This window comes from Elephantulus edwardii, unplaced genomic scaffold, assembly GCF_000299155.1.
Source record: "Elephantulus edwardii isolate Elephantulus edwardi_28Jun2011 unplaced genomic scaffold, EleEdw1.0 scaffold00001, whole genome shotgun sequence".
Classification (NCBI taxonomy): Eukaryota; Metazoa; Chordata; class Mammalia; order Macroscelidea; family Macroscelididae; genus Elephantulus; species Elephantulus edwardii.
Genome location: NW_006399751.1, coordinates 1,951,143 through 1,963,560, shown reverse-complemented (window position 1 = coordinate 1,963,560; position 12,418 = coordinate 1,951,143). Strand labels below are relative to the sequence as shown.

Below are 12,418 nucleotides of genomic sequence, written 5' to 3'. Positions count from 1 at the left end.
AGGGAAAAGCCCCAGTCCTGGTCTGGGCGAGAGGTTCACTTTCCGGCATTGGAACGCCCTTCAATAGACAGTTTTACCTCCTGTGGAATGAAAGAGGGACGGAGCAGGGTGGCCCGTGCCTCCTCCCCTTGCACGCTGTATCTTTGGAAGCTTGGAGCTGGCCAGCAGGCCTGAGCACTCGGCTCAGGCTGGCTGGGCTCTACCGTACGTGATCCCTCTCCTGACATCTGGCTCTTCCCCTCACTGTCACATAGCTCTCTGGGTCCCACCACTGTCCTCTCAGGCCTTTCTCGGGGGGCACCCAGCTGGCCTGCGGGAGCACAGCTGGCCTGAGAAACTGAGTTGCTGTTCAAGCTCTGTAAACTGATAGAGATGCAGACATCTCCCACCTGGAGCCGATGGCAGGGCAGAGAGAAGAGCTGTGCAGTCCGCCCAGGGCTGCAGGAGGACCAGCCCTGGCCATAGACGAAGAAGGGATGTTCGGGGGGCACCTCGATGCTCACTTTGCTCTGTTGTTCTCCAACCACAAAATGCAGCATGACAAATCCAGGCCACTGGCTCTCCTGAATGTCCACGACTGTGCTCGAGTCAATCTTCAGCCCCCCACTCACTTCGGCACTGCGCACAAAATCCTGGGTCTGGAGGTCCTCCACTCGCTTCAGCTCCCCAGTGGCCAGCTGGATGATGGCGCCTTTCATGAAATGGGAGGGCAAGTGGGAGGAGGTAATGGGGGGTGGTGTTGGCTCCTTGTCTGGGAAGGTGGCTCTAGCCTGCATGTCCAGACTTGATGCCACCAGGATCTCTGAGCCCATGGGCAGCAGGCCTGGGTCCGTTCCAGTGGGCACCAGGTTGCCATTGGCTACAACCATTGCTTTGGGTAAAGGTCTATGTTTCACCAGTTCCGGATGGGACTGAGAGTAGAAGCCACGGGCTTGATGTTTCTCTGCCATCTCTGCTGGGTTCTTGGCTGCCCCTCGCCCCTCACCCTGATGGTCGGTGGTATGATGTGACAGGTTGAGGGGGCTGGGTTCATCCTTCCTCTGAGCTGCCACCATATGATAGTCCTGAGAAGCTAAAGCGCCAACCACTCGCTGGACCTCAAGGTCTGTGTCTGGAGTTCCCCGGTGTGCTGGCACCATTACCTCCACCCGTGGAGTCTGAGAACCTGAAAACAACTGTCCATCCACCACACATTCCACCACTGGCACCAGTCCTTGACCTTCACCTTTGTTGCTGGGGGAGTCAAGGACTTCACTTTCCCGTCGTACTAAATTTCGCTCTCGTTGTCTCTGTCCTCCATTTGCAGCAGCTGCTTCCAGAGCAGACTGGCCCTCCTGAGGAGTAAGAACTGGGCTGGCACCTGCCGGAGGGGTTTCATGCAAGGTATACCCAGCAGGCAGCCTGGACATCTGATAATAAATGGGCATGCGGCCTGCAGCAAGGTCCAGTGGCTGAGTACTCGAGTGATGTGGCAACTGGCCAGGTGGGGAGGCAGCTGAGGGGGCTTTATTGAATGAGTGGGCTGGGGATGAAGCCTGGGGAGGAGGAGTGGCTCCTTCTGCCAGGAGTGAGGCATATGGCACAAAGTGAGGAAGGTGAGAGGTGGTGAGGTTGGCAGAAGGAGAAAGAAGGTGACTTGGTAGGAAGTTAGGTGGCACAGCATAGGGAAGGCTATAGGGAGACCCGATAAACTGCAAAGAGGTGGATGGGAGCTGAGCATAGTGGATTGGGGGATAGTGGATTCCTGGATGCTGAATCAGTGAAGACGCTACATTAAATGTGGGAGGCAAGGGGCTCATGTTCACCACCGATGGGAGGCCAGTTGGTGAGAAGGTGGCAGGTGGCATAGCCACCTTATACAGCATGCCATACTGGTCCACTGTCAGACCAGTGATGGCCTCAGCTCCATCACCCGCCAGGCTGACTCTGGCTCCTGCCGGGCTCTGCCCAGCCACTACAACCCCCCGGGACCATTCAGGGGCATCACTGGAGGGTGTATGGTTAGTTGAGCAGCTGGTAGTTCTCCCCATATCCTCGCTGGTCACGGGGAGGTCTCGTTTCTTTGGTGGAAGGCATTCCTGACTCCTCTCATGAACAGGTTTCATATTGCTTTGTGGTATTCCTAGAGTCAGGAAGGGGTCGGCTTGCTCCTTGAGGCATCAGAAGGGGCTTCTCTGTGGCTTCCCTGCACCCCTTGCTGCTGTTGGCCGGGGTGCCCACATCTGCTAGGGAACAAATCAGAGTCAAAAAGAACACAAAGTAACCTAGGGGTGAACAAGAATATGGGGAATTGTGCCCACAGAGGAAGATGTAACAAAAGGGACAGTGGGGAAAGGGGATAGACAAGGATGATTCCCCTACTCATCCAGCCTAGGACATGAAAGAGACAGTCAAAGAAGCCACAAAGCATCAAGGGGTATAAAGACAAGCACTGGATGATGTATAAATAACCTGTGGGCTGCACAACCAGAGAGACCAACAGCTTCATGATTAGTCATGCCTCTAAGAAGGACCATGACTCCTGTCCGCCTTCTCCCTCAAGGGTGATCTGAACACATGGTCTTTGCTGCTGGCTCTTTTTCTGAAGTTTCTCTTCTTTTTGTTACCAAAGACTAACGTGCCATCATCTTCCCTGAATGTATGACCTCATCCTTGCTTCCTTTCCCCAGCCTAATTTGGATCATGATCTCACCTATTCCTCTCCACCAACCCCTGCCCCCAACAAGCTCTGCTCAATCCTCTTCCTCCTTTGCCCCTTATCACTACTCCCTCAAGGAATAACTCAAGTATTAGTAAGGGTTACAGGTCTCTGCTTGAGTCTTTTAAAATGTTATAAAGTCCAGTATCTGCTTTGCTTCAGGAACCACTACATTTAAACTTGGCCACTAAAAGGGAGGGTACCAATATCAGCTTTCTGTATAAGTCATTTGTTTCTCCTGCTCCCTAAAGAGGGGGGGAAATGCATAACATTTCATATTTCCTAAGCTGCCAAGAACTTCTTTTCTTTCTTTTTTTTTTTTACCACTTCCAAAGTGCCACCTTTTTGCTTTTGTGTTTTCTTTTGCCAATGGGTCTTTTTCTCATTGCAGGTCTGCTCCATGAATCACTTCCTGAGATTCTGGTTCCATTCTTCTAAAAAATAAGCCCTGCTGCATGAATCCTAAGAAAGTTCTTTCTCTCCCCTCTCCTATTGTCATCTTTCAAAAATGCTCTTTTGTCCACTGTCAGACAGCATCTTTTTGGTCTGAACACTTCAACATTGTATTTGAACTTACTTATTTCTTCCACTCAGGCACCAGCTCTTTGCATTTGAAAAGAGATTTCTACATTGTACTCTATTCTACCTTTTCCCGTTGCATCCCAGGTATTTCTGTACAAGTAAGAAGACAAAGTGCCTGTATTACCTGAGCATCTAGTGGTGCTTCCGAGCAGCTGTAGTAAGAAGCAGTCTCCACCCGACTGGCCTGGGAGCCTAGAAGACAGGAGTATGGATGAAATAAGCAGGAGCCTGACCTCTGACCCTCACCAGCAATATCACCAAAGGGCATCCAAAGCTATAGTGAAATTAGAGCCAACAGCAAGTCCTTGCCTTACCCTCTTCTCCAGAGGTAAGAGGACATTTATCCAGAGAGTCCAGGCAATTAATTAGAGTTTTTAAAAGCAAAACAAAACAAAGAAACTATTTCTTAAACTCTAATTTGTAAGGCTCTGTTCCTGGAAAAAATTTTCCATGTGTCAAACTGCACTGTTTTCATTAACACCATATTCTTGTTCTCTACCCATACTAATTCCCCAAAGAGTAAATTTACTTCCAATCCCAATTTCAGTTAACTCTACAAATAAATGGAAAAGACTCAACATTGTTCCCATGTGAACAATGGAAAGTAAGAGGGAGAAAAATCTTCATCATGGACTTCATCCCTCCCTAGTGTTGATGAAAACAGCAATGTGGAAGTTATTTAAAGGGAAAAGCAGTAAGTACTATGAGGGAAAAATAGTACAATTATTTATGTTTCTGGGGCAGAAAAAGAGGTCAAGGGGGGAGTCAATCAGAGGAAAATCTTATTAACAGATTAAAAAAAAATGACTCTAGTATGTGTGTGCAAAATCTTCTGAGACAATTTTGTACCAAGGAGTCAATCAGGTATGACAGAAAATATCATCCTGGTCTTCAAATAGCTAACAATGGGGAAACAAAACATCCAGTAAATTATGAACACCTCAATCTACACATGCCACTGAATGTCAAACACAGAAAAGAATCTTGGCATCTGAGAACACAGAAAGTAATACTGCTCAGTACTATCTAAGAAATTTCCCCACAGCCCTATCCAGCCCTGCAGAACTTAGCAAGTCTCACTCTATACTTAAAGCATAAGTGTTACAGACCCCAGGCCTCTATAAACATTTATCTTAAAGGGCAGACAAGAGGAAGAACTACACAATAGATGAAGTAGAGGAAAGTAAGGCAGAAAGACAAATACTTAGTTCCACAAACACAAACTGCTCAGTGGATTCAGGCATCTTTGCCTTTGCCAGCAGTTCCAGTGTCTAGGAGCAGTAAGCTTTCCCTTTTATTCTAACAAGAAGCTGAGATTACACCTCCAATCACAGAATGGTTCTTGTCCCTTGCAAGCAAAACATTAAAGAAAACCTGTCTCTAAGAGGCCACTGAGTGCTCAGCACACAGTCTAATAAAAGGACTGAAAAACGCAAAAGGTCTGTGGGAATGACAACAAAGAGGCAACCTTGAGCGCCCGGTTCTCACATGCCAAACACATTGCAGAAGCTGGAACATTAGCTTCTAGTTCAGCTCAATGAGTATTTCTCAAGACGACGCAGCTTGTGACCCCCAACTGAGCTAACGAGACCAGAGACGGTTCTGGGCAGCTGCCAACATCACGCAGAACGAAGCTCCCCATCGCCGGGAATCAAGAGACTGAACCCCACCGGGGATCTGAATTCGCAGAGAACGAGGGGTACACCCCGACAGGCGCGGGGTGGGGGGGTGAGCCTGGAGGAGAGGAGGGCTACAGTTCCCAGTGAACGACCCCATCCATCCCAGTTCTGGGAGATGAATGGAGTAATCTCGAGTTTAGAGAGTGAGGGTCGACCCCCAAGCAGAAAAGGGCAGAGGCGAGGCCCCGCAAGGAGCGCTTCCTTGTTAGGGGGCCCCCTTCCCGCCCCGCGGACTCGGACACCCCACCCGCAGAGATGCCGCCTTCCCGGCCAGGCTGGAGAGAAACGCGCGGGGGTCTCGGCGCGGCCTCTTTCCCTCCCCACTGTCCGCGGTTCTCGGGCCCCGGCCCGGTGGGGTAAACGGGATCAGGGGGGCTACTTCCTCTGGAGCGTTAAGCTCGGGCCTGAACTTAGCGCGGCCGGACTGACTGCCTTCATTGCCGGCGACACTCACCGGCCCATCTCACGGCACTCCCCGGGCTTCTTTCTCACGTCCCGGAGCCGCCGCAGCCGCGGCCGCCGCCATCCCCGGCCCCGGAGCCGCCCCACACCCAGCGCCTCCCCCCCGCTTCGCCGGGCGCCGGGAGATTGCGTCACGCGCCCCGCCCCCGGCGCGAGGAGATGTCGTCACGAGCCGGCCTCGGGAGCGACGCCGGGGACTACCCTGTGGGGGTGGGGGGACCTCCTGGCCCTCGCCCGCAGCCCTTCCTGCGCTGGATAGACGGTGCCTGGCGCGGACGGACTCGTGTGAATGCCCCATCACCGGTGACTCCGCAATGTCCCTCTTCTTTTACAGTCGAAGGACTCCCAAGCAGCCCTGAGGTGTGGCCACCAGCGAACCCTGTTCTAGACTTTAAAGGGCTTAATTTGTAGGCGCCGCCTCTTGGGAACTTGAGGCTACTCCGAAGCGACTCATGCATTGGAAAATAAGGGAACCGTCCGCCCTCTAGATACCCAGAGTCGGCAAAAGAACTCTTTAAAAAAGTTGAGATTTGAACCTAAGGGAGTCAAGAACATGGACCAATGAAACTAATAGATCTGAAAAAGCCAATCCAACTGAAACTCGTTGCTAATTAAAATGAGCTCGTAGCTAACCCTCTAGTGGGTTTTCAGAGGCTGTAATCCACGCGGAAGGAGATAGTCCATCTGTCTTCCGCGGAGCAGAATTTGAATCACAGGCCCTTGAATTGACAGCGAAACACCTCACCCACTTGGCCTCATAGTTATTTGGCGCTTGTTGAGTCCAGGACAACCGGGCGACCCCATGAATAACAGACCTGAAAGCTGTCAATCCTGTGCCTTCCTTACCATCTCTGAAAAACTTGAGTCCGTTGCTGCAGTCACTGTGTCAATTCATCTCCTTGGGGTGAGTGTGTCTTCCTCTCTTTCACTGACCCTCCACCTTCCCAAGCCTAATATCCCTGTCCAAGAAATAGGTTCTCCTAGCAACATGGCCAAAGTATTGAGTCAGAGCTTCGCTATCCTTGCCTCCCAGGAGCACTCTGGCCACATGTGTGTTGTTGATAAGTGCTGTCAATGCGTAGAGACTCGGAGACCCTAGGAATGAAAGTCCTGAACATTTGTATAACTTTCATCTTTTCTCCAAGTTCACAGGGTTTCTGGAGGCAAGCTATTTTGGAAGTGAAGCCACTCCTACTTCCAAGCTTGTTTTTATCGGGGAGCTCCACCAAACTCTGTCCACCATGGGTAACCATTATAGCATTTGACACATCCGTGTCACAGTGTTCAGCATCACAGCAAACGAGTACAGCAAACCTCTGTACAGCAAATGGACAGACCAGTGCTTTACCACTTAGAAGAATGTTTGACCCAAAACAGTTAAAACCAGTCAGAGAGCTGCATATTAAAATAATCCACCTTTGGCTTGGTAGCATCCCTTTCTGTCCATGAGGCCAAAAAACACTCTGGTCCCATAGGAGATCTAAAAGTTAGTAGAGAACTAGAAGAATGCCTTCATATAGACAGAAGCAGCTTGAGTTAATAGGAAAAAGGCCGAGTGACTATGAAATGTTGGGAGTGATTTCATTGTTATTACTGTTGGGAGGTAACATGAAAGTTGACTAAGGAGGGGGAGAAGAATTTAATTTGTGTTTTAGTTTAACTTTGTGAAAAGAAAATTGTGCATATAAATGAAAACTAAACTGAGGGGGAAATTTTGATTATTGGGGAGGCTGTGTTTTAAGTGGAATTTTTCCTTTCAGATTCTGCAAACTCTATTAAGTAAGTAACAATGTTGTTGTTGTTACATGCCGTCCAGTCGTTTGCGACTCATAGCGACCTTATGCACAACAGCCCTAAACCCTGCTCTATCCTGCACCAACCGCACTGCCTCTGACACACCCATCCCGATTACCCCAGTCACCAAATCAATCCATCTCATAGAGGGTCTTCCCCTCCTGCGCTGTCCCCCCACCCTCCCAAGCATGATGTCCCTCTCCAAGGACGTGTCCCTCCTGGCAACATGTCCAAAGTATGTCAGACGAAGCCCCAGAATCCTTGCCTCCAAGGAGTAGCTTGGTTTAATCCTCTCCAAGATGAATCTGTTTGTTTTCCTGGCAGTCCATGGTACATTCAGTACCCTTCTCCAGCACCACAGCTCAAAAGCATCCACTCTCCTTCTGCCCTCCCTAGTCATTGTCCAACTCTCTGATGCATAACAAGCGATTGCAAAGACCATGACCTGTATCAGGCGCACCTTAGTCTCCATAGAGACACCGTTGCTCCTGAGTACTTTAGAGAGGCCCCTAAGAGCAGACTTTCCCATCACGATACGCTTTTTGATTTCCTGACTGCTGGTGCCAAGAGTGTTGACTGTGGAGCCAAACAAACTGAAGCTGTGAATAATCTCAATCTCTTCGCCATCCATCCTGACACTGCCAGTAGGTCCAGTGGTGAGAATCTTTGTCTTCTTGACATTGAGCCTCAGTCCATACTGAAGGCTGCAGTCCTTGACCCTCCGCAGCAAGTGCATGAGGTCCTCCTCAGCTTCAGCAAGCAGGGTTATGTCATCTGCATAACACAGACTGTTAATAGATCTTCCACCAATCCTGATGCCACAATTCTCCTCATAGAGCCCAGCCTCTTGGATAATCTGCTCTGCATACATGTTGAAAAGGTATGGAGACAGGATGCATCCCTGGCGTACACCCTTCCCAATTTTGAACCATGCAGTGTTACCCTGCTCTGTTCTGACTACTGCCTCTTGGTCCAAGTATAGGTTTCGTATTAGCACAATTAAATGTTCTGGGACTACCATTCTTCTCAGAGTCAGCCACAGTTTGTTATGATCCACACAGTCAAATGCCTTTGCATAATCAATGAAACACAGATAGACATTCTTCTAGTATTCTCTGCATTCAGCTAAGATCCATCTAACATCAGCAACAATATCCCTAGTACCACGACCCCTTCTAAACCCAGCCTGGACTTCCGGCAAGTCTGCTGAAAAGTGCTGGCTGGGCTGGGATCTTTACTGTATTGCTAACTGCTCTTAAGAGAGCCATTCCGTACTTAAGATGTGGTTTTCCACTTTTGCAAAATGAGGACCTTGAATCAAACCAAGGGGTTGGAGTGAGATGTAGCTAGAAGAGCTCTCTAAACATTTGGATGAGTGAAAAAAAAAGAGGGGGTAAAATTGTACATTTTATGTATGATATTTAATAAAAACTTAAAAGCACATAACTGTTGCATATATTTATGTACCATATGGAAAGGAAGTTGAAGGTCACTTAACATCCAGTTAAGGTTGGTTACCTCTGGGGTAGAAAGTGAGATTGAGTGTTGATCATAAAATCAGCATATGCTATTATTGATTTTATACGTTTTAAAAATAGGTTGTATTACTTCTGAAAAATTAAAAAAAATTAGTACGTTAAAACACCAGTGAAGGATATAATTGCTAAGATTCCTTCTAGGGAACCCATGAAATTGAAGTTATTTTTATAAATTCTCACTTGGGATGGGTATAAAGGATATTCAGATTTACCAAACATCCCGCTTTCACCCACTTTGATCCCCACCCTCACCCCACTCTTTTCTCCTCCCTTCAGGCTCCTTAATGGTCACTGTTATGTAGTTATCAAAATCACCAAAGGGTTTTGTTTAGTGAATATTAATATTAGTCCTTACTACAATCTCCTTTTCTCTCAGTTAAATCAAGAAGGAAATCTTGTGGTCACTCAGGGAATACATCTGAGCAATAAATGGCCTTCTGGTTTCTAGTTCATTGCTAAACTCACTGTTAACAGATAAAAGATAAAAAACTCCTGGACTAAATTGCACTCTAGTCAGTTTATCCCAGATAAGATATCTAATCAGAGAATTGGTTTTTGGACAAACTTGAAAGCATAGACAAAGGTGTGTAACAGGAGAAGGGGAAATTATTTTAGCCGACAGTATTAGCAAAATGAGTAGTGAAAAGGCGTGTCTGTTTAAAAAAACCAGATGTTTTGATTGGTGAAACACAGGTAATTTCCTGGTTTGGTGCTCCAGTCCCAGAAAGGTGGGTCATATATTCGCTTTATCTTATTCCAGAATTTTTAAACTCCAAGCAGTCCCCATTTCTTTGGTTCTACATCTTGACAGTAGGAAGCTCTGTTGTTTGACAGAAATGCTAGGGATAAAATTAACAAATACAGTTTTTCGATTTATGAAACTTAAACAAGTCATCTCCTCAAATCAGGAATATTCTCTAATATTTAGATTCAAACTAAAACCTTAATAATATTAAGTAAGTTCAGGGTCTTTTACCCTGTAGCTGATCCAGTACATAATTAGGAAAGAAAGTGTCCCAGATTGGGTTACCTTTGGTGAGGTTACATTCAATAACTACATATTATATCCTGGATATCTCCCAAACTGGGACACTTTCTTTCCTAAATATTTTGTTCCCCTTTCTTATTTCCTCATTTCTGTCCTCTATTTTGCCCCATGTATTTTCAGTCTTTCTCACTGAAAGCCTTTCCTTTCCTTCCACTGAGATTTAAGAAATGACATAAAATGAAAAGAGGGTTTTTTTAAAAGGTATTAGAGTTTGCAAAGTTAAGCTTTAATCTGTTTCTGACTCCTTTTGTTTTTCTCTGTATTCCTGCTGAATTTGTCTAGTGTAGATTGAATTTTTGTGATGGAAAAGCTTGAGTTACACATTGGTAAGGGAAAAAACAAACAAACAAACCCTGCTGGGCTGGTTCTCTTTAAGCAGGGTGTTTCAAACCTGTTCTCCGGCATTGCCCAGTTCCTCATTGGTCTGAGTGATTTGCTAAGCCCATCAAGCAGACTGTGGAACCTCTGACAACCACCTCAACTCTTTTCGAGGTTAAAGAGATAAAACCAGAGAGAAGTGCTGATACTTAGGAACCTGCATGCATCATAAAAGAAGTAAGTGGCTTTTGGTTGGTTGGTGGGTTTTTTTCCAGACACTCACGTCACATGACTCTGCTTGTCTGCTTCAGCGGGTAGCTGGAAGTCAATGGCAGAAACAACTAATTCCAAATAGAAATTGACATTCTGGGGAATACTTTGTGGATTTCACATTTCCTGGAAAAATGTGGGTGCCTGGCGTTGACTTGTTTTCCAAAACTTTTTCTAAAGTGTCCAAATGCAAAAATAGGCAATTCAAAGTTTTATTTACGTCTCTGGGCAATGCTGTGTCCTCATTCTTTCTGTGCCCTTTGATGTTATGTAGCTTCTCCAGATTCCATTGGGGCTTTTTTGTTTAAATGCATTAATATTTTATTTAGAAAGAGTCTTGTAAGTGGCTAATATGGCCTTTGGGGAAGGGGATTCCCCTCCCTGTCGACTTCCTCAGACATTTACCAAAGACTTTCATTTTTGTTAGAAACTTCCCTGCAGAATTCTCAAAAATAGGAATAAAAAACATTGATGATTGAATTAGTTGACTTAAATCTTTTTCTTATTTGAATGCCATGACTCACAGGTAGGGAATGGATCCTCTGAGAGGCAGGTACACTTAGGCCAAGGATTCCCCATTTGGAATTTGTTGAATGAGTAATGTAGGTGTGCAAAGATTGAATTCCCCTTCTTTCCCTGCAACGGTGATAACTCGTTCTCTGGGAAATTTATTCAGCAAAGTGATTTGCAAGTTGTTCCTTTTCTTTTTAATAGCAGTCGTTCTTGGAATTGGCTTGTGGCAACATGTTCAGCACTGGCTTCAAAGCAGATCGCCTTCGGGTCAACTTGCAATTGGTTGCCAGCCGCCTAAAACTCCTGGAAAAAAAGAAAAGTGAGTAAATACTGTAAGCACTACAGCAAGCAGCCTCTCCGATCACTGAGCAGTGCAATTTCTGAGACAATATATCTCCTATTTCTGGCTCATGGAAATATAGCAAATGGCCTTAGACCCCTTGAATGGGGGTAGCAGCTGACAAGTGTTATCTTCTCTCTTTAAGTCCAAGTTCTTTTCTGTTGTATTTTGCTCTTTGCTCATACCAGTGGCCACATGGACTGATAAACTAATGGTCTCTGATTATGAGACGCTGACCTTTCAGCAGGTTTTCAGAGGCTGTAAATTGCCCAGGAGAAGATTGCTCATCTTCCACCTGCTGGAGGATTCGAACCACATGTTTGGAGTTGGGAGCACAACTCCTTACTACTAGGCCACAAGAGCTCCTTTATTTGTAAAATAAGGACAATAATCTTATCTATCATTCCAGAGTTCTGTTTGTAATATAGACTATGCTGTGGTGCACAAAAAATGTTCGCTAATGTTAGTATTGGCGTAATAGCAATTCAGCATTAATTTGAAGCAAGTCTAGTGCTACTACTGTGATTTTCTCCCCCCCCCACTGAGATGTCTAGAACAATGAAAATTTTCCCACTTTGAATTTGGCAAAAGTTTCCTTCCAGGCACAGAGCTCTGTTTATCTTAGATTCAAATGCCATCTTTATTCTGAGTACATGTTTATAGACAATATTCATTTTTCATACAATCACTCATCTACATTTTGTTTTATAACATTGCTGTTAATTAATGTAGTTAATTGCAGTGCCTAAACAAGCTCTTATTTTTTTTTAATTTTTATTTTATTATTTTTGTGTGAGTGTACTGTCAAATCAGATCTGACTGGTACAGAAGGAGATTGTCCCTCCTTCCCTGGCAGAGCATCTGGTGGATTCGAACCGTCCACCTCTGGGATTGTAGTTGCAGCTCCTTACCACTAGGCCACCAGAGCTCCCCTAAACAAGCTCTTATTGTCTTTCCTTTCACTCCATCTATTTTTTTAAATGTTTTAATTTTATTATTTGTGTGTGTGTGTGTGTACCGTCAAGTCAGATCTGACTGGTACACAAGGAGATTGCCCCTCTTTCTCCAGAAGAGCATCTGGTGGATTTGAACCACACGCCTCTGAGATTGCAGTTCAGCTTCTTGTATACATGACCTTTTTTTTTCTATAATTATATTTTATTAATTTTCATAAAC

The 12,418-nt window shown here is 45.9% G+C and overlaps 2 protein-coding genes across 2 annotated transcripts in view; one reads left to right on the top strand and one right to left on the bottom strand.

Annotated features, from left to right (window-relative positions):
• Positions 1 to 35: 35 nt before the first annotated feature.
• Positions 36 to 5,548, bottom strand: ATXN1L (ataxin 1-like). Its single transcript, XM_006878634.1, has 3 exons — positions 5,414 to 5,548; positions 3,405 to 3,472; positions 36 to 2,222 (listed from the first exon to the last, which is right to left on the bottom strand). The coding sequence occupies exon 3, from the start codon at positions 2,103 to 2,105 to the stop codon at positions 36 to 38; it is 2,070 nt and encodes a 689-aa protein (XP_006878696.1). The 5' UTR covers positions 2,106 to 2,222; positions 3,405 to 3,472; positions 5,414 to 5,548.
• A 5,585-nt stretch (positions 5,549 to 11,133) lies between these two features.
• Positions 11,134 to 12,418, top strand: part of LOC102873537 (IST1 homolog) — a 10,238-nt gene continuing 8,953 nt past the window's right edge. Inside the window, exon 1 of the mRNA XM_006878872.1 lies at positions 11,134 to 11,221. Within this exon, the coding sequence (XP_006878934.1) occupies positions 11,134 to 11,221 (88 nt within the window). The remainder of the gene's footprint in view (positions 11,222 to 12,418) is intronic.

Bases quoted from the DNA above. Each gene is read 5' to 3' on its own strand.
- ATXN1L (XM_006878634.1), bottom strand. From the start codon at position 2,105: ATGAAACCTGTTCATGAGAGGAGTCAGGAATGCCTTCCACCAAAGAAA.